This window comes from Zea mays, chromosome 2 (assembly GCF_902167145.1).
Source record: "Zea mays cultivar B73 chromosome 2, Zm-B73-REFERENCE-NAM-5.0, whole genome shotgun sequence".
In the NCBI taxonomy this organism is placed as follows: Eukaryota; Viridiplantae; Streptophyta; class Magnoliopsida; order Poales; family Poaceae; genus Zea; species Zea mays.
In genome coordinates, this window is record NC_050097.1 from 228,944,022 (window position 1) to 228,965,405 (window position 21,384).

The 21,384-nt window shown below is 44.6% G+C and overlaps 2 protein-coding genes across 6 annotated transcripts; one reads left to right on the forward strand and one right to left on the reverse strand.

The window, feature by feature from the left end:
• Positions 1-5,792: 5,792 nt before the first annotated feature.
• Positions 5,793-7,908, forward strand: LOC100285793 (uncharacterized). 4 transcript variants are annotated; one of them, XM_020547798.2, is made up of 5 exons: positions 5,793-6,196; positions 6,319-6,534; positions 6,610-6,767; positions 7,140-7,407; positions 7,487-7,908. In XM_020547798.2, exons 1-5 carry the CDS (start codon positions 5,908-5,910, stop codon positions 7,744-7,746), a joined length of 1,191 nt encoding a protein of 396 aa, XP_020403387.1. In that variant the 5' UTR covers positions 5,793-5,907; the 3' UTR covers positions 7,747-7,908. The 4 variants fall into 4 exon arrangements, with proteins under 4 accessions (XP_020403387.1, XP_020403389.1, XP_020403388.1 ...); XM_020547800.2 differs by having other exon boundaries at positions 5,797-6,196; positions 7,511-7,908; XM_020547799.2 differs by having other exon boundaries at positions 5,799-6,196; positions 6,616-6,767.
• A 296-nt stretch (positions 7,909-8,204) lies between these two features.
• Positions 8,205-11,362, reverse strand: LOC100502525 (Ribosomal protein L31). Of its 2 annotated transcripts, none has more exons than NM_001324023.1 (2): positions 11,071-11,362; positions 8,205-8,714 (listed from the first exon to the last, which is right to left on the reverse strand). In NM_001324023.1, exon 2 carries the CDS (start codon positions 8,703-8,705, stop codon positions 8,499-8,501), a length of 207 nt encoding a protein of 68 aa, NP_001310952.1. In that variant the 5' UTR covers positions 8,706-8,714; positions 11,071-11,362; the 3' UTR covers positions 8,205-8,498. The 2 variants fall into 2 exon arrangements, with proteins under 2 accessions (NP_001310952.1, XP_020403567.1); XM_020547978.3 differs by lacking the exon at positions 11,071-11,362 and adding an exon at positions 9,184-11,047 and having other exon boundaries at positions 8,292-8,714.
• Between the last annotated feature and the right edge of the window lie 10,022 nt (positions 11,363-21,384).

Sequence of the window (21,384 nt, forward strand, 5' to 3'; positions counted from 1 at the left end):
GAGATTTCTTACATTAACACTAAAGATCAATTAGCCGATATCTTTACCAAGCCTCTTGATGAACAAACCTTTAACAAACTTAGGCATGAGCTCAATATTCTTGATTCGCGCAATTTCTTTTGCTAAATTGCACACATAGCTCATTTGCATACCTTTGATCATGTCTCTTTCATATGCTATGACTAATGTGTTTTTCAAGTCTATTTCAAACCAAGTCATAGGTGTATTGAAAGGGAATTGGAGTCTTCGGTGAAGACAAAGGCTTCCACTCCGTAACTCATCCTTCGCCGTCGCTCCGCGCATCTCTCCATCTTTTTGGGGAGAGTTCAAAGCAAAAGGACTTCGTCTTTGGTACAATCTTCACTTATTTATTTATGACCAAAGGGGAAGAACGTAATTCGAAGGGCTCTAATGATTCCGTTTTTGGCGATTCATGCCAAAGGGGGAGAAAGTATGAGCTCAAAGCAAAAGGACCGCACCACCACCTAATTTTAAAATTGGAGATTTTCAATTGGTAAATTTCAAATTGGTATCTTATTGTGTTCAAAAGGGGGAGAAAGTAGTATTTCAAAAATGATATATCAAAACCCTCTTGAACACTAAGAGGAGGATCTCATTTAGGGGGAGTTTTGTTTAGTCAAAGGAAAAGCATTTGAAACAGGGGGAGAAAATTTCAAATCTTGAAAATGCTTCGTAAAATCTTGTTCATTTACCTTTGACTATTTGCAAAAGAACTTTGAAAAGGATTTACAAAAGAGTTTGCAAAAACAAAACATGTGGTGCAAGCGTGGTCCAAAATGTTAAAAACAAAGAAACAATCCATGCATATCTTGTAAGTATTTGTATTGGCTCAATTCTAAGCAATCTTTGCACTTACATTATGCAAACTAGTTCAATTATGCACTTCTATATTTGCTTTGATTTGTGTCGGCATCAATCACCAAAAAGGGGGAGATTGAAAGGGAATTAGGCTTACACCTAGTTCCTAAATAATTTTGGTGGTTGAATTGCCCAACACAAATAATTGGACAAATTAGTTTGCTCTAGTGTATAAGTTATACAGGTGCCAAAGGTTCACACTTAGCCAATAAAAAGACCAAGTATTGGGTTCAACAAAAGAGCAAAGGGACAACCGAAGGCACCTCTGGTCTGGCGCACCGAACTGTCCGGTGTGCCATTGGACATGTCCGGTGCACCAGAGGACTCCAGCGCAAACTCGTCACCTTCGGGAAAATCCAGAGGCAACTCCACTATAATTCACCGGACTGTCCGGTGCTCCAAGGAATAGCGGCCTCAGGAACTCGCCAGCTTCGGGAAACTGCAACAGCTGCTCCGCTATAATTCACCGGACATGTCCGGTGTACACCGGACTGTCCGGTGTAACTGCGGGGCAACGGCTATTTCGGCGCCAACGGCTACCTGCAAGCGCATTTATTGCGCGCCAGCGCGCGCAGAAGTCAGGCACGCCCATGCTGGCGCACCGGACACTCTACAGTACATGTCCGGTGCGCCACCGGACATCCAGGCGGGCCCAGAAGTCAGAGCTCCAACGGTCGGAACCCAACGGCTTTGGTGACGTGGCTGGCGCACCGGACATGTCCGGTGTACACCGGACATGTCCGGTGTACACCGGACTGTCCGGTGCACCATACGACAGTCAGCCCCACCAAACGGCTAGTTTGGTGGCTGGGGCTATAAATACCCCCAACCACCCACCATTCATTGCATCCAATTTTCCACTTCTCAACCACTTACAAGTGCTAGGCATTCAATTCTAGACACACCAAAGAGATCAAATCCTCTCCAATTCCACACAAGGCTTTAGTGATTAGTGAGAGAGATTTGCCGTGTTCTTTTGAGCTCTTGCGCTTGGATTGCTTCTTTTCTTTCTCACTTGTTCTTGTGATCAAAACTCCATTGTAATCAAGGCAAGAGGCACCAATTGTGTGGTGGCCCTTGCGGGAAAGTTTTGTTCCCGGCTTTGATTTGAGAAGAGAAGCTCACTCGGTCGGAGGGACCGTTTGAGAGAGGGAAAGGGTTGAAAGAGACCCGGTCTTTGTGACCACCTCAACGGGGAGTAGGTTTGCGAGAACCGAACCTCGGTAAAACAAATCCTTGTGTCACACTCCTTATTTGCTTGAGATTTGTTTTGCACCCTCTCTCGTGAACTCGTTTTTATTTCTAACGTTAACCCGGCTTGTAGTTGTGTTTATATTTGTAAATTTCAGTTTCGCCCTATTCACCCCCCTCTAGGCGATTATCAATTGGTATCAAAGCCCGGTGCTTCATTAGAGCCTAACCGCTCGAAGTGATGTCGGGAGATCACGCCAAGAAGGAGATGGAGACCGGCGAAAAGCCCACTACAAGCCACGGGAGCACTTCATCGGAAGAGTCCCGCATCAAGAGGAAGGAGAAGAAGAAGGACTCCTCCAAAGGGAAGGAGAAGAGATCTTCTTCACACCACAAAGAGAAGAAGGAGAAATCCTCCTCCCACAAGCACCTCAGGACTCTCGCATGATTAAATTATGGAACTAAATTTAATTTGTCATTTGCATTACATGTGAATTATTATTAATTTTGTTCTATTATTATTATGGTTGGTATTTACTTACATTTAGTAACTGCTAATAAAATTTGACCAACTTATTAAAATCAATGCTCAGCTTTAACCCCTATCATTGATCGGCCTTGTACATGAACTCCCACCTTTGGTGAGTTCATGCACATTATTCCCCATAATTTGTTGAGCGATGAACATATGTGAGCTCACCCTTGCTGCCTCACACTCCCCAGGAGACGAATAGGTGGCCCAGGAGGAGCCACACAACAAGGAGTTTGACTTGATCTAGGTGGCATCTCCCAGTCGACTTTATGGCGCCAAGGATGGACTTTAGTTCGCTTTATATTTATATTTTATTTTGTAAGACTTCCGCTATGTAATAAATACTTTTATGCTATTGGACATTTATCTCTATACCCTCTGTTATTATATGTGTTGTCTTCTTTGGCGCATATATGAGACGCACCCGACTTTATCCCTTAAATCCGGGTGCTACAGAAGTGGTATCAGAGGAAATGTTGACTGTAGGACGAAACCTAGATAGAAATGGACAAACCCTTACCTACTTATCTTACTCTCATTCTTTCTATAATTATCTTGATCATGTCTCACCTTTTTGTTGTACTACTCTGATTACTCTTATCTTTTCTACTCTAAGACAAGATGGATTTCACACCTTGAAATCCTACATTTATGATCTTTTTAGGAGATAGGAGACCTAAGAAAAAATTAAAACTTATTTCTCTATTTAAAATAGTTGGTTGATTGTTCTGATGATAAATACCTGATTTGCATCCTTGATTGATTGAAACATTATAGTTGGTCATCTTAGTATGTACCACCATAAGTTAATGTATTAGTTTTAGTAGATGACACATTAATCTACTTAGCTAATAAACCCCCACAGTAACATGCCTCGTAATTACTCGCCTTGTTTATAATTCTTTCTTTCTTATCATATGTTTCTAACGCAGATGGTCAATACCAGGAAGGGTGGTGGAATTAATCTACCCCCAATCAACACAATCGAAGGGTACTTAGACAGCAACAACAACAAGCCGAGATAAATCCTCCACCAACCAGAGCTGATTCAATAGTTGCAGCCCAGATGCGGATAATGCAACAAATGACTGATACTATGGCGGATATGCACGCGCAGATGTGGCAGGAACGCCAAGAGAAAGAGGAGATGAGTCAGGAGAGGAGGGTGCAACAGCAGCAAGCACCACTGCCACCACCACCACCACCAGTTCCACCCCGGGACAAGCACCGGGAGTTCATGAGCCACAAGCCACCGATGTTTGCCAGCTCTCCAGATCCTCTACACGCTGATGATTGGCTGAAGTCTGTGGAGAAGATGTTGATTATTGCACAGTGCTCCGACCGGGAGAAGGTTCTATATGCTTCGGGTCGTCTTACTGGTCACGCTGCTGATTGGTGGGATTCCTACATTGCTGCCCACGATGCTGCTGATACTATCACATGGACAGAGTTTGCTACTCAGTTCAAGAACTACCACATACCTACTGGACTGATGAATATCAAAAAGAAAGAATTTATGTCGCTGAAGCAGGGAAGCATGTCAGTCAGCGAGTACCATGACAGATTCATTCAGCTCTCAAGATATGCACCTGATGAAGTGGCTGAAGATGAGAGGAAGTAGGAACACTTCATTGAAGGACTCAATGGGCCTCTGCAGTATGCTTTGGTGGCTCATACTTTTCCGTCGTTTCAGAGGCTGCTTGACAAGGCCCTAGCCATTGAACACAAGCGTGTTCAACTAGAGGACATGAATCTGTCACGGTACTCACACCTAGAAGATGGAAGACGGAAGGTCGGATGTTGCCGCTCGATGCTCACCGTTCATCCTAAACTAAGTTGGACAGACAAGCGCAACTCCATCACTCTAGATGGATATCGGTACCCATCGGATATAGAATACCTGGCGGTCCGGGTATGAGTGTGGAATTGTACCTACCCATGGGTACAGGTATTGAAGTGGAGGGTTTTTAGTCTAATAGGGCTGGGTGTGGAATAGCAAAACTCAACAGTTCTTCACCCATTGCTATCTCTACGTGGCCATGCCTCCTAACTAGAGGTAGGGTAGAAAAAGAAAACGATATTTTTTATAAAAGATGTGTTATTTATTTTTGAAACTAAATATAAAAAACAAAATAAACATTTATTATGTATATTTGTTTTTTCATATAAAAATATGGGTTTTTAAGACAAAGGACGAGAGAGATAAGAGGTCACAGGAGATCAGACGTCGTAGCGTGATCTTGACCGTGGTTGCCTCAGCTCTGCGGCAATTGTGGCGCACATGTTTGTGGTGCACCTTAAACCGCTTAGAGTAGACAGACAAGATCAAACATATAAGTTGTGTAGCCGTTCCATTCTCTACTACCATAAATCATCAGATTCTACTGCTGCCATCTGCTTAGGTGTGTTTACGGCTTTCGGCAAAAACTACAGAAAATTGTGCATAAGTACATGTTTGAACCATACTTTTTGACTACATATTTACACCCACTAGACAACAAAAACACTTATTTTGTATTTTATATTCTATAGGAAAAACAATCGCGTTGTACTAGATCTAGCCTAGGAACCTAAGGCTAAGACACGACTATGATGATCCGGGTTAGTATGGGCCGAATTAAACAAGGTCTAACTATATTATATATAGAAGTTGTAGCAATGAACATGCATTCTCTAACTAGTACTTAGACCCTCCTGAAAATTTAGAGTTGGTGGAGCAGATAATTAAGTGCCCTAGAAAATTATGAAGCTAAATTATGAACATTCATAAGACATTTAGATGAGTCATTTTATTTATTATTTACATTGAAAAAATTCTTTATAAAACTATTTAAATTTATAGTATAAATTATAGCTCCACCTTGGAGATGGAACCCGGAGCTACTCTAAACACCCCTACTATATATACCCTACTATATATACGAGACAATACTTATTTAACATAGACTTTATAATTATTAAATATTTTAAATACGCTAAACCCATATAATACTAAGACCCGCCGTCCATGGGTTGTTAGTTAGGTTGTCCAAATGCTCACCAGTCACCAGCAAGCTGTTCATGCCTCCACCGGGTGGCCAGAGTAGTCCACCCAACCAATCCAAAGCTCATCCGCCCAGTCACCATTTCGAGCTGAAGCTTGCGAATTGCTACTACATCCATATGACCAGAGCTTCTAGCTGCAAAATTTTCCCAACCAAATGAATGGCCCTGTGAATATATAACTGCGCCCAGAAAACCGTCGCAACGACCGCGTCTCTTGCGTTCTAGTAGGAAGCTAGAATAGCAGGTAGCGCCTGGTGGCCATGGCCACGGCGTCTGCAGCTTGTCATGGCGGGGGGATCGTGTACTACAAGGTCCTTCCGATGAGCATGTTCCTGCTGCTGCTCCGAGGGCTCGTGCAGCCGGTGGCGGCCGCGGCGTGCTCCGTGGACGCCATCTACAGCTTCGGCGACTCCATCGCTGACACGGGCAACCTCCTGCGCGAGGGCCCCGTTGGCTTCTTCGCCTCCATCGGCAGCTACCCGTACGGCCAGACCCTCCGCAAACCCACAGGCCGGTGCTCCGACGGCCTCCTCATCATCGACTACTTCGGTACGTATACATACGTTCTCCTCGCCAGCGCACCGCACTGCGCTGCGCCTGTACATGTACTTCACAGGAAACTAAATGGTGACCGTGCCATGCTGTGTGACGACTGACGAGTACACGCGCAGCGATGGCGCTGAACCTATCGCTGGTGAGCCCGTACCTGGACAAGGGAGCCGACTTCGCCAGCGGCGCCAACTTCGCGGTGGCCGGGGCCACGGCGCTGGACCGGGCCGTGTTGCTGCAGAGCGGCATCATGGCTCCACCGGCGAGCGTGCCGCTCAGCTCCCAGCTCGACTGGTTCAAGGCGCACCTCAACGCCACCGCCTGCCCCTCGCTACAAGGTGCTGCGGTGTTGCTCATCGATATGGAGCTATGTAAGAGTACAATGTTCATACATATTTTTAACCTGAATATAGTAGCAGATTGCGCCAAGAAGCTCGCCGGAGCGCTGTTCTTGGTCGGCGAGATCGGAGGGAACGACTACAACTACGGCTTCTTACAGGGATTCAGGTCGATCGAGGCCATGAAGGCCTACGTGCCACAGGTCATAAACGCCATAATGGACGTCGCCAAGGTGCGTGATCGAGTACAATGACAATGATCACTCCATCTCTTCCTGTACAATGACATGAAGCTCATCTTCGATTTAGCTTCATGTGTTTGGAAGTCTGAAATAATATAAACCTGGTTAATTAAGCATTATAAATTTCAATATAAACCTAATTAAGCATTGGAAATCTGGTGCTCCTTTATCATATTTTTTATTCTCTAGTTATTGTTAGTACGGAGTAGGTCGGTATAGGTGTTCAGCTAAGCGACATTTTTCTTGTTTCAAATCCAGCAGGGTCGGTAGTTGAGCGGACTCGCCGTCTCAAGAATAACCGACGACTGAAGACTGAAGTTAATGTAATTCTGATCGACGACTGGAGTTAATGTAATTCTGCAGGAAGTGATCGAGCTAGGCGCGACCCAGATCGTGATCCCGGGGAACTTCCCGATCGGGTGCTCCCCGAGCTACCTCTCCCTCTTCGCCGCGTCCGGCGACCTCGACGACCGGGGCTGCCTCAGGAGCTACAACGCCTTCGCCCAGCACCACAACGAGCAGCTCCAGGCGGCCATCGACGGGCTGAGGAAGGCCAACACCGACGTCACCGTCGTGTACGCGGACTACTACGGCGCCTTCATGCACCTGCTGGACCATGCTTCGCTCCTCGGTACGTAGCTAGGACTGGTCATGTAGCTCCGCTCAGCAAATTACAAATGAACCGTCTGCTTAATAATTGGCCAAGACAGAACTCAAGCACAGCTTAGTTCCAGGGTTCGAGCAGGGCGCGCTCCTGCAGGCGTGCTGCGGGGCGGGCGGCGCGTACAACTTCAACATGAACTCGATGTGCGGCGCGCCGGGCACGACGACGTGCGCGGACCCGGCGCGCAACGTCAGCTGGGACGGCATCCACCTCACGCAGCAGGCGTACAGGGCCATCGCGCTGTCCCTTCTCATGGAGGGGTTCGCGCAGCCGGATGACGCCGTGCAAGAGATCTGGAGCTGCTGACGTGCACCCGTTTTGGTTTCATTGGGCCTGTACCTGCTATCGATACGTATATATTTTTCCTCTAGACTAGAATTTTGTACCTGCTATTGATCCATGTATAGGTGTTTGCATTGTTCATATATATAATAATAACGTGGGAAATTAGAAATGGTTTAATACGAATGGTTATATTGCCTACACTGCTTACATGGCAATAAACCTCTCCTAAAAACAGCACAACCCAGACGGGAACGACAAGAACGACTGTTGTGCAAGGTCCTAAATGCAAGCGAGTTTCCACAGGTCATATCTGCACAGCAAGTCGTTCCCCAGATTAAAATGCATTCTTACAGCTTAGTTTAGTGTGAGAGCCAGGTGCACCAAATATGCACAGGCTGCAGCAGAAAACCTATGATGGCGAACGACCCTGACCGCCAACAATCTAGTACTGTGGTCATTCACAGCTCAAGGCACCACATACTAGAATTACTGTTGTTAGAGACCATAAAAGACAAGATCATCAAACATAGCAATAACAAAAGAAAAATGAATCATGAAACTCAAAGGACAGAGAAAAAAAAAAGCAATCAATAGACTATTTTCTTGGGGCTTTACGATGGAACAAGTGCCATAGTTTGCTAACGACGGGGTACAAACCCAATTCTGAAGTGGAACAAAAGATGATGTGATCTAAAATAAAATCATGTCCTTAGCTGAAAACTGTGCAGTCAACAGAACCGACTTAGGTTACAGAGGCCATAGCTCCGTCCCAACTACTTGTCCTTGCTTTCCACTGCTTCCTGCTCGTATCGACGTTTGAACTTTGCGATCTGGCCGAGGCTTTGAGCCATTTGTCGCTTGGCCCTCATGTGGTACACTTTGCCGGTATGGTTCACCTTGGTCATCATGGTATTGATCAGCCTACCACTCTGCGTCACATATGAGATCCATTGCATCTGAGGATGCAGTCCCTTTCTCATCCTTCAGACCTATTCAGAAGCAACCAGGAGAGCAAATGCATCCGTTAAATAACAATAACAATGGCATTTTCAGATGCTCAACCTCTTTGTGAGTTAGACCAAATAGATACAGTTAACGAACGTCTAATATCCTGGAGAGATGTTAATCAAGGAGGCAATACAGCTAATAGCCCAGTGCTAATGTGCTATCCTCTAGAGAAGCTGTGCTGCCCTCTGCTTACACAAGGTAAGTAGGAATCTTCAACCCAGAAGGGTGCCGCATGCGTGAGCTATCTTAGGTGGGTGCGGGAGAAACAGGACAAAGGTGGGAACTGGCTGTTTCCTATTAGTTAGTAATAATCCCCGAAACCTAAGTTATAAGTATTCAAAAAGAAGGTGACAGAAATAAAGGTGGGTAGAAACATGGTATCAGCACTGACATGACATGACCATTTTAGAGAGAAAAATAAATGAATGTAATCATCAAAGCAATCACTACCACTCAAGAAGATAACTGAAGGCATAGACCCCAATTTGATGAGTTGCAGTAGAGACCGATAGTATATTCAAATTCCACCATCCAAATCAATGGCATCATAAAACTGCAGCACGAAGATTGCCATGACTCCAAGCCATCGAACTCTGCTTCCTCCCATGCCTTTACAGACTCCTCTCCAAGATTCTTGATTTTTTTGGTGACCTAGGTCGGTGAAAGAGAGTAGATACACCAGTGGGAAAATCATGTGATGGTCCGCAACAGGGCACATTGTGCAAGGAGCAAACTGACCAGCAGCCTGTGGGGAGATGCAAAATTCATTCCTGTGGACCATGGTCGCTGCTAGTTGGAACCAGTGGTGTCAGGATGTATGGTAATTCTGTCCAATGCCTCTAGCTTCTGTTCTTTATTTCAGAACAAATAAGCTGATTAGACAGCTTTTATTTTTTTCCAAGTAAAATTTCATACATCAGATTACTCCTACCTAAAAAGCAGTTTGGCTTGCTTTACTCTCCTAACTGATTTTCGAGAAAAGGTTTATACCTCAGATTCATGTGATCCATTTCATCGCAATTCTTACTGATTAGGCAGCATAAAGTTTTTCAAGAAAAGGTTCACACCTCAGATTCATGTGATCCGTTTAATAGCAATTATAACCGATTAAGCAGCTTAAAGTTTTTCAAGAGAACGTTCATACCACAGATTATCTTCTAACGATTCGGCATGTTTTATTCATGCATGGCCTTATTGGTAAAAGAATCATAATTTACCAGACCATATTAGCGCTGGAAACATTACTTGTCTTTTGTAATTTGTTTTACATAAACAGCTAAGGTGGCTAACACTAATGAATTTGTGTTTTCATGTTGCCCTTGTACTCTAGTCATTTCTTACTTCCAGATTATATTAGGATTATACCAATGAAAAACAAGAGAAGGACATACTTATGAGCTAAAATAACTTTGCTAACCACAATTCCTCAAGTTTGAGAGCCATGGATCTCTTTCTTCGGACATTTTGTGCCCTAGTTGTATGGATACACCGGTTCATTTTTCAGTTTAATACATGTAACCAGTCTAGGAAAATTTATGCATCTACAAAGTATCGGTGGTGTCCGTATTCTCTTAACAATGCATGCACATATCTTCCACGAGTACAGTGCTAATGGATCGTATCTTGGATTGGCTATTTTGCAAGTGTTCCAACCAGTCATCAATAGTATTCCCAAATTTTGCCTCTCCTGTAACAACAGGCATGGAGCTAGTAGATCTAAATACAAACGAGACAATTTATTTCACATGTTATTCAGTCTTCAATGGAAGTTATGCCAAGCAAATTATTATGCTTCGAGAAAAAATAAAGACACCAATCAAATTAGAAACTTCACAAGGCATGAATTGCTGTTAGAATGTTGGTAATACTCAAAGAAGATTCTATTCACTTTTCAATGGAGATTATGCCGAGCAAATTATCACGCTTCAACGAAAAATAAGGATACCAACTAAATTACGCACTTCACAATACATAGGGAAGATTCTAAGTCAATTAGATTACAAGGTAACAGTATCAAACTATTACAATCAAACTAATCAAATTATTCAGGTTTCTTTTCTTTGGCAGCAAACTAATCAAGCTGCTAAAACAAACAAGCCAGAGCAGCCATTTTTAATCAATCCAGAGACGGACACCGTAAAAGAACTGAGAACAATATTTTCTTGTAAAAAAAATGAAATTTTGCAGACAAGAACACGAAGAAAACATCGAAGTTTAGAGGCAAAGTACACGTCTACTACGACTGTAACCAGATCTGAATGCAGATAGTTTAATGTAGGGTTTGGGTGTTCGGTTTCGCAGAGCAGCAACGGAAGAGAAGGGGTGGGCGTAGCGTACCTATTGGGTGCTCGTCGCTGGCGAAGGGCGAGAAGAAGGGGACCTGGGCGCTGGCCTAGGTGCTAGGGCAGCGGCGGCACGGGCGTTTCTTGCGGCGGGATGCGAGCTGGCAGAAGTTGGGGAGGCGAGGTGAGTGGTGGGCGGCGGCGGTCAGGGTGAGCCGGTGAGGACGAGGTCGGGGGTGCTGGGCCCGCGTGCTGGTCAGCCGTCGGCGTGGCGGCGGTCAGGCGAGACGGGCCGGGGCCAGGGTCGCGCTCGGACGCGGGGGTGGAGGGTATGCAGTGCAGACTTCACTGATGGTCAGTGGTCACCGATACTAATCTCCCCCGGTTGGAACTTCTTTAAATTTTAGGCTATGTTTGGGAGAGCTTCACTTCAAGAATTTCAATTTCGTTCTAATTTTTTCAACCCAAACAGGTTCAGCTCCACGAGCTTTAGTTTTTAAAAAAATCGAAACTAGAGGTCCGTTTCATGAAATTCATGAAGCTCCTTAGAGGGTGCTTCAAAAACACTGTTTTTATATCTCCTCATGAAGTTGTACGAAAATTACCCACCATGCCACTGGTTACGCAACATACAACTTCCGTTCTCTCTGGCGACAACACACTAATCATTAAGGGTAATCAAGGAAACTCACACAAATCAATTGTACTATAGAAGTTGGAGTCCATATACTAACCAAACGCTCCTAGAACTCACTTTAACAATTTGCTGAAGCTGTTTTATAGTGAAACTGGAAAACCAAAGCTGAAGTTTTTGAAGCAAAGCTCTCTCAAACAGCCCCTTATTTTCTTTCTTTTCCTCTAACAAATTCCAAAAGAAAAAAAACTCTGACCATAAGTTCATAACCATATGCAGTCCGCACAGCCTAATAAAAATACAGTCCCAGAACAATCATAATAAGTCCTGAAGCTCCAGACATCTTGAGAATTTGGTTAGCTGAACTTTAGTCCAGCTAACCAAATTCACCTGGCTACAAACACATTCGTGGCACTATAGTTTCACCTTGCTACTCAATTCATCTCCTCATGCGTAATCGCACTCATCAACTAAAGTTAAACAATCATATGCAACACTAGGCGATTCGACACAGACGCACCCTGACGCTTTCTCTGGGCGTCACTTCAACAAAACCCCAACTTGCTCCGTCTTCGTCTGCTGGTTGTCGATCCTCGCTTCCTGCTCAGATGGCGTTTAGGCGCGTTGATCCCGAACCCTTCCTCCCTCCGGGCTTCAGCGCTTCGGTGGTCCTTCACCGGGATATTATGGCCAGGTCAGTCTCTCGGCGTCTCCCGCCTTTGCATGAGGACTGGGCTATTATCAGCATTCAACCTTTACCTGACCATGAGATTACTTTCCCCGCGGTGAGGGATGTGGTTAGAGAATACCTTGTGGAGCACCGTCGGCTTGGGGTGCGCGATATCCAGCGGTCGCACCTGGGGCAGGTTTTGGTCCAGTTCAGCAGCATTCTTGAAAGAGACAACCTTGTTCTGCTCGGTCCGCAGCAGTATCTTGATGCTACTTTCACTGTTCAGCGGCACAATGATGCTTGGAACCATAGGGCCCTTTATTTTAACCGGGAATGTTGGCTTATGTTGTTGGGATTCCCTCTGGACTACCGTTCTTCAGAGCACTTGCAGGTGGCTATTGGCTCCTTTGGCAGACTGATTCTGTGGGAAGAAGACAGACGCAATATTTATAGGACTTTGCTCAGGGTGCGGGTCACGTCCCTGGAGGAGGTCCCACAGTTCATTGTTTTTTCAGACGCTGATGGCTTTCTTGGAGATTCGTGGACGGTGCAGTGTGAGATTATCCAGCAAACTTTGTTGGGGGGTCAGCCTCAAGATGAGGACCCGGTGCCAGCGGCCCCGGCGGATGGGCAACAGCTTCCTTTTGAGTTTTTTGGTCTGGGTCAACCTGTGCCGGCGGCGGACTGGGATCTTAATTTTCCACCTGGTGACAACGTTCAAGATCAACCTGCAGGCAACATTCAAGGTGACTGGGACCAATGGATTGTCAATGATCCTCCTGTTCAACCACCTCAGCAGCCCCTTCTGGACCAGCCACCTGATGAGCAGCAAGTCAGCAACCCCCATTCGGACCTATCCTCTGATAGTTCTTCTGGCCACATTCATGGCGCCTTGCTGCAGAATGGTCAGATTCTGAATGGGCAGATTCCTGAGGACCCGGTGGTTGTGGGGCCGGTGCCAAACTTTAATGCCCCTGCCGACCATCTCATGATTGGGCCCCAAGAGGTTGATGGCCCACCTATGCAGGATGTTCCTCCCGTGCCTGGGGATATAGTTATTCCGGATGCCCAGCCGGTGGAGCCTTTTGTTAATGGGCACAATAACGTGGGGTTGAACTTTATGTTTTCGCATGATTGGCATGCGGATCCTGTTTTGCTGAGTCTCTTAGAGAGGAAAAGGAATGCCCAGTTTAACAGGATCTGGGAGAGATTTTTTGCTCCGGCGGATTGCTCAGTGACCTCGGTGCAGGTCCCCAAGAAATGGGCGCCTTTTTTCTTATCCAACTTGATGCACGAAGATTCTTTTAGCTGGTCCAAAAAGTTCCTGTCTTCAGATATTCCTTCAGCTTTGTTGGAGCCTGAGTCTGTGACAATCCCTTTTGTCATCCCCAGGAAGTGTCCTGTGGACACGCTCCCTGATTCGGTTGTTTCTGAGGAATCTTCTGATGACACCTCTGTCCCTTCGGACACAACCTCCTCCAAGCCTAATATTGCTATTGTGGAATCAGTCCTGAGGAGAAGCAAGAGGCTATGTGACGCCCGGGCTGGATTCAGGCAAGGCTCTTGCCAAAAGAAGAATTGTTTGTTGTGTCAGCACAAGTGTGAGGGCCCCCCTCACTTTCAGCTAAAGCTATCAGGCGCTTAGGTGAGCGCTTTTGTAATCTGTCAGAGGAGGAATTGGCTTACCAAGCTCTGAAGAAAAAGAAGAATCCACCTGGCTGTGTTGGCTCTAGCAAGTCAGGCAAAAAAGATGAGGGGGACAAGAAGCAAGACTCTTCAGATGATGACAACTGATATGTTAATTCTGCCTTGGGTGGGTGTCTTTTGCAGGTCTCAACCCCGCCAGGCTTTTTGGCTGTCTCGGCCCTGGCGTTTTTATCTGACTTCTGTGTCCACGAACTTGGTGGTTTCTGGCTGTGCTCTGTTCTGTCTTAACAGATACTCTTTTGTCCTCCCAGTTGTTGGGTTTGGGCTCCTTTCCGTTGACGAACTTAATCTCTATGATGAATAGTCACAACGCTATTAATTGCTCTGACTGGTCTGTTTTAAGTTTTAATGTCCGAGGTATTAATGCCGTGGCTAAGGGGAATGGAATTCATTGTGTGATTCGGGAGTCCAATTGCGACATTATCTGCTTGCAGGAGACGAAGAAGGAATCTTTTGTTAGGGCAGACTTAAGAAGGTTCTGCCCCAGTTCTTTTGATGAGTTCGCTTTTGTCCCTTCGATAGGTAACTCGGGGGGGGGGGGGGTTCATTACTGTTTGGAATAGTTCGAAGCTGGTTGGCAATGTTATTTTCCAAAATGAGTATGCTCTTTCGGTTGAATTTGTTGCTATTTCGTCGGAGGAATCTTGGATTATCACCAACGTCTATGCGCCCTGTTCCCCATCTGGGAAGATTGATTTCCTTCACTGGTTCTCCAATATTAACATGCCCCACGATAAGCGCTGGTTGATTGTTGGGGACTTTAACCTGATGCGTAGGACTGAAAATAGAAACACTGCTGGGGGAGACATTAACCTGATGCTGAGCTTTAACGAGGCAATCAGCCAGCTAGACCTGGTGGAAATCCCTCTCCATAGCCTCTCCTTTACTTGGTCGAATAAACAAAGGGAACCCCTTCTTTAGAGACTCGATTGGTTTTTCACGTCGCAAGAATGGTCGGTCCGCTACCCTGATACTCTCGCTACAACGCTGCCAAGGGATATTTCAGATCATGTACCCTGCTTGATTTCCTTTAAGTCAAAGATTCCTAAGCCCAAGATCTTTAGATTTGAAAATTTCTGGTTGCAGTTTGACGAGTTCATGACAATTTTTCAAAATTCGTGGACGGGTATGCCAAGCCTTGTGGACAAAGCGAAGAATTTAACAGCAAAGTTCAAGTTCACCAGAAAGATTCTAAAAGAGTGGCAGCGGTCTCTGCCAAAAATTGACAAAACTGTGAGACAAATTAAGTTGATTATTGAATTCATTGATCTTATTGAAGAGCATCGTGATCTTTTGATTGAAGAATGGAATTTCCGCGAGCTATTGCAGCACAAGGCTGCGGAGCTGCTTCAGCTTCAAAAAATTTATTGGAAACAACGGGCCTCCATCAAATGGGTTACGGATGGAGATATCTGCTCCAGATTCTTTCATGCTCATGCAACGGTAAGGCATGGTCGCAACACAATTGCGCTGCTCTCAGATGAAAGTGGTTCAGCCTTTTCTGAGCATGAACTCAAAGCCAACCTGCTCTGGAATGCGTTCAAACATCGCTTGGGTTCCTCCGATTTCGTGGACATTGTCTTTGATCTTCCTAGTTTGGTGCTCTGCCACAGTGACTTGCATTGGCTAGATGAGCCTTTCTCAAAGCAAGAAATTGATAGTATTGTGGCGGCCCTTCCTTCTGATAAATCCCTGGGACCTGATGGGTTTAATACCAACTTTATCAAAAAATGCTGGCCGATTATTTCACAAGACTTCTATGACTTATGTGATCAATTTTACCACGGGGATGTTTGCCTCCGAAGCATTAATGGCTCTTATATTGTCCTGATTCCGAAGAAGGATAATGCCAGAGTAGTGGGCGATTTCAGACCAATCTCTCTACTGAATAATAGTATGAAAATCATTACTAAGCTGCTGGCTAACCGGTTACAGACAGTGATGACTTCCCTTGTCCACAAAAATCAATATGGCTTCATCAAAGGAAGAACCATTCAAGACTGTCTGGCCTGGGCATCTGAGTATATTCATCTTTGTCATATTTCAAAAAAAGAGATTATAGTGCTCAAATTGGACTTTGAAAAGGCTTTTGATTCTCTAGAGCATGAGTTCATTCTTCAGGTATTGCTGCACAATGGCTTCGGGCCCAGATGGATGAGCTGGATTAGGGATATTCTTCAGTCTGGCACGTCTTCAGTTCTTCTTAATGGTGTCCCTGGGAAAACCTTTCACTGCAAGCGTGGGGTCAGGCAGGGAGATCCCCTCTCGCCTCTTCTTTTTGTACTCGCGGCAGATCTGCTTCAGAGCATCATAAATAAAGCGCGGCGGCAAGACCTTCTCAAGTTACCATTGCCAGAGAATTGTGGTCAAGATTTCCCGATAGTTCAATATGCGGATGACACACTGCTGATTTTGGAAGCTTGCCCTAGACAGCTATTCTTCCTAAGAGCTGTCCTAAACTCTTTTGCTTGTTCAACGGGGTTGAAGGTGAACTACAACAAATCAAGTATGTACCCCATCAATGTCAGTCCTGCTAAAATGGCGATCCTTGCAGGAACTCTTAATTGTCAGATAGGTTCAATGCCCTTTACCTATCTGGGCACTCCGCTGGGTCTTTCAAAGCCTAAAATCTGCCACTTTTTACCACTCATTCAGAGGATTCAAAAAAGACTATCATGCACTTCTGCCCTCCTCTCTCAGGCTGGCAGGCTGGAGCTTGTCAACTCGGTTTTTTCAGCTCTCCCGACCTTTTTGATGTGTACTCTGAAAATCCCGGTGACCACGGTTAAGAAGATTGACTCTTATCGGAAACACTGTCTCTGGAGGGGAAATGACGTCAATTCAAAGAAACCTGCGCTAGCTGCCTGGAGTATGGTTACTCAGACTAAAAAAATGGGGGCCTGGGAGTGGTAAGATTAGAGACTCATAATAAAGCCTTGCTCTTGAAGTTTTTACACAAGTTCTTCAACAATCATGATATTCCCTGGGTTAACTTGGTTTGGAGCAATTATTACAGGACAGCCAGGATGCCTGGTTGCTCGAAAATTGGATCCTTTTGGTGGAAAAGCTTACTTACGTTTGTCCAAGATTACAAGGGACTGGCTGCCCCCAAAATCGGGGATGGAAGAACCATTCTTTTCTGGGAAGATATGTGGAATTCGGGCATCCTGGCTAATCAATACCCTGAGTTATTTTCCTTCGCCTGCAATAGCAAACTTACCATCAAAGAAGCTCTCCAAAAAGATCATCTTATTGAAATTTTTCAGCTACCTCTGTCGGTGCAAGCTCATGAACAATTTTTAGACTTAGACGCAAACTGGGGCCAAATCATGGTAAACAACACAAATGATACTTGGAAACTCATTTGGGGAGCAGACATATTCTCTACAAAAAAACGTATAAGCATTTGATGGGTCAGGCCCAGGTTCACCAGATCTTCAGATTGCTTTGGAGAAATAAGTGTCAACCAAAGCATAAGGTCTTTTTTTGGCTTTGGCTAAAGAACAGACTCAATACAAGAGATATGCTGAAAAAGAAAAATATGAATCTTGAGTCCTACACTTGTGAGAACTGCATCTGGCAAAAGGAAGAAACTCTCTACCATCTTTTCCTCAAATGTAATTTTGCAAAGGCTTGCTGGACTTCTATTGGTTTGACGTCCCCCAGAATTGCTAATCCTGAGGACGCTGCTGTAAACCTAATGCAACAACTCAATGTCCCATTCTCTATGGAAATTGTCATTCTCATGACCTGGAGCATTTGAAAAACCCGTAATGCTTGGCTTTTTCAGAATAAAGCCCCGACTGTGCAGCTTTGCAAAAATGAGTTTGCAAGGGAACTTCATCTAGTCATGCTGAGAGCTAAAGGCCGTTTTGATTCGACAATTCCTGCATGGCTTCAGCTTTGGCAGTAGAGCTCATCTCGTTTCCTTTTCCATTTTGTAATTTTGTTGTTTTATCCTTTGTAATCTTATTTTCTGTTTGCTTCTAACTCTGTTGTTTTAAAGTTTTAATAAAATTTTCAGTAGGGGCTCGCCCCTCCTGTCCTATCAAAAAAAACCAACCAAAGAAGATGAGAAGCAGCCTTCACCTTGAGACCGGTGAGGATGCAATCACCGGAGACAAGCAGCACGTTTACCGCGTGCTGCCGCGACGACACTGTGCTCCGGTGGCCGACGGGAGGGGGAGGGGGGGGGCGGGCGGAGGCAGCTGCGGATTCGGCCATCTCTTAATTCTCGTGTTTGCCTGGCGCTCATGCTCGGTAGGCTTTGATCATGGATCCATAGGTGTGCTATTCTGTACCCTCGTCTATTTTCTTGGTGTAATCCAACTGCAGTTATGACCTGTTCTAACTTGGGCCAATTTCATCAGATTGCATTGGAATTGATTGAACAACATCAACTTGCTTACATAAAAAAACAAAATATGCTAGTTATAGATGGAAGAAAATAGGTGGCTACTCTCATGTTCGTTGTTTTATAGGATTACATATATTTTAATTGTTCGATTTACCATCAAATCAATGATCTTTTTCTTATCAGTGAGGTTTGATATCTAGTTTGTCACCTCATGTTGGGATGAAGTTCAGTAGTGTAAATGAGGCTTAGATGTTTTGGATTAGCTATGGATGTCTAAAAGTCTTTGAGGTTAGAAAAAGATACACAAAAAAACAAAGAAAATCTGATAGGAAGGTTAGGTCCCGCAGATATGTATGTTTTTGCAAATGAGGGTTATAAGGCTATCCGCACTCATACTACTCTAAATTTCTACTCTAAAAGGAATATTCTATCCCCGTCAGCAAGATTATCTACTCTATACCACAATCCTCTGCAGTCATGTTTACTCTATATCTCAACTCTATACCAACTATCACATATTATATTATTTCTTTTCAATTTCTCTTTCATTTCCCATCCCAACTACCACCTGCTGCTTCCGGCTGCCACATGCTGCCGCCAAGTGCTGGAATTCTTGCCGCATGCACGTTCTTGCACATATTTTTTTTTGGAAAACGTTCAACCACATGTTGCCGCATGTGAAAGGCTGAGACAAAATTTCTTTTCGCAAAAGCCAGTATGGTCCAAGGCTACCAACTTTTATTTTTACAAAAACAAGTGTCCTTCTACTCACGGATGCAACAGCAACAGGTGACAAAGTTTGTATGCAAGTGTCTGTATAAAAGGAGCCGGGGATACTACAAATTGAAGCCAAAGCTACGACAACACACTTGAGAACACACTGCATCCATAGAGTTTCCCATGGCCGGCTACCAAAGTTCGTTTACAAGATTTTGGATGATGGACGAGGAAGACGACGACATGGATCACTTAGTAGACGACGATGAAGCTGAGCTTGCAACATACAACCACCTTGTGCAATGCGAGAGTTCTCAGCGTCGGCGACGGTCGGATGCGCCACCTAAGCAAATACGTCCAAGAAACCTGGGTGATGCTGATGGTCATCAAAGAATTTGGCTTGATTATTTCGCTGATCAGCCTGTGTTTAATGACAGGCAATTCCGAGAAAGGTACGCCTCTGATGTCCAATGACCTATATATGTTCAAATATTATTTATTCGTACAAGTTCATTAGGTAATGTTCCATTTACGTGCAGGTTTCGCATGCGGAGGCATGTGGTGTTACGCATTGTAGACGCTGTTCAAGCTCGGAACCCCAACTACTTCACTAGGAAACATGATTGTTGTGGGAAGTTGGGACTTTCCGCTCTTCAAAAGTGTGTCGCGGCTCTTCGCATCCTGGCATATGGCTTGCCTGCTAATGCCATTGACGAGTATGTTCGTATAGGTGAGTCCACTGCTAGAGAAGCATTACGACATTTCTGTCGAGCTATCATAGACGTCTATGGTCCGTATTACCTAAGGGCCCCAAACGCCGCCGATGTAGCAAGGCTCTTAGCGGAGGGTGAGCAACGCGGATTCCCGGGGATGCTAGGTAGCATCGACTTTATGCACTGGGAGTGGCGGAACTGTCCAAGTGCATGGAAGGGCATGTTCACCGGACGTGGGAAGCATCCATCTATGATTCTTGAAGCGGTTGCATCGCATGACCTATGGATATGGCATGCTTACTTTGGGATGCCAGGCAGTAACAATGATATAAATGTGCTTCAAAGATCTCCTGTTTTCTCTTCTTATCTAAGGGGGCAATCAGCTCCTGTGAATTTCATGGTGAACGGTCGTACATACGACATGGGTTATTATCTAGCTGATGGTATATACCCCACGTGGCCTGCCTTTGTCAAGAGCATTCGTCATCCCATGGAGACAAAGACCCAACACTTCAGCACACGTCAGGAAAGTGCGCGTAAAGACATTGAGCGTGCTTTTGGAGTGTTGAGGGCTCGTTTTGCTGTTGTACGAGGGCCTGCTTATGGTTGGTACCCTAAACAGATTAGCGAGATAATGATGGCTTGTATCATCCTGCACAATATGATAGTGGAGGACGAAGGTGCCCATGCAGGTAACACCGCATTCTCGGATATTGGTTACATCGCTCCAGTGTATCAAAACAATCCAGATAGACAGTCATTTGTTGATGCACACCATAAGCTCAAAAACCGAAACGCACATTTTCAGCTCCAGCATGATATCATCGAGCACCAATGGATGTTGCTAGGGTCCAATAATATTTAGTAGTTTCATGCATTATTGTATTTGTATTTGTATTGTATCCGCAAATTATTGTATTTGTATTGTATCCGTAGTTATGGTCATGTATCCGCAAATTATTTGTATGTGTACTACATCCGTAATACAATTGTTCTAACAATTACAACAGGATTGAATAATACAATTGTTCTAACAATTACAACAGGATTGAATAATACAATTGTTCTAACAATTACAACATGATTGAATAATACAATTGTTCTAACAATTACAACAGGATTGAATAATACAATTGTTCTAACAATTACAACAGGATTGAATAATACAATTGTTCTAACAATTACAACAGGATTGAATAATACAATGGTTCTAACAATTACAACATAATAACATATGGGAAAATTATTCTAACAGCAACACATGAAAGCCTTATGGGGCATGCCTCCCTTGGCGTCTAGCAGCAAGCTTCGCCATTATGTCCTCCTGCAAAGCTTCATAATACATTCTTAGGGAAGGTGTGCAGGAGTCCAAATTAATACTCAGAATCCTCTCATCCTCCTTCTTCTCCTCCCTGTCATGCTTCTCACGCATGATTCTAACTTTCTCTTGCTCAATATCTAATACCGATTGGTTGTGATTACGCATTTCCTGGTACCTTTTCTCATCAATTGTAGCAAGCTGCTGGAATCGCTCACCTTTGCGCACGCTTTCTTCTTGCATGATATTTATT

Bases quoted from the DNA above. Each gene is read 5' to 3' on its own strand.
- LOC100285793 (XM_020547798.2), top strand. From the start codon at position 5,908: ATGGCCACGGCGTCTGCAGCTTGTCATGGCGGGGGGATCGTGTACTAC. The intron at 6,535-6,609 runs GTGCTGCGGTGT...ACCTGAATATAG, and splicing joins CGCCTGCCCCTCGCTACAAG to TAGCAGATTGCGCCAAGAAG. The intron at 7,408-7,486 runs GTACGTAGCTAG...TGGCCAAGACAG, and splicing joins GGACCATGCTTCGCTCCTCG to AACTCAAGCACAGCTTAGTT.
- LOC100502525 (NM_001324023.1), bottom strand. From the start codon at position 8,705: ATGAGAAAGGGACTGCATCCTCAGATGCAATGGATCTCATATGTGACG.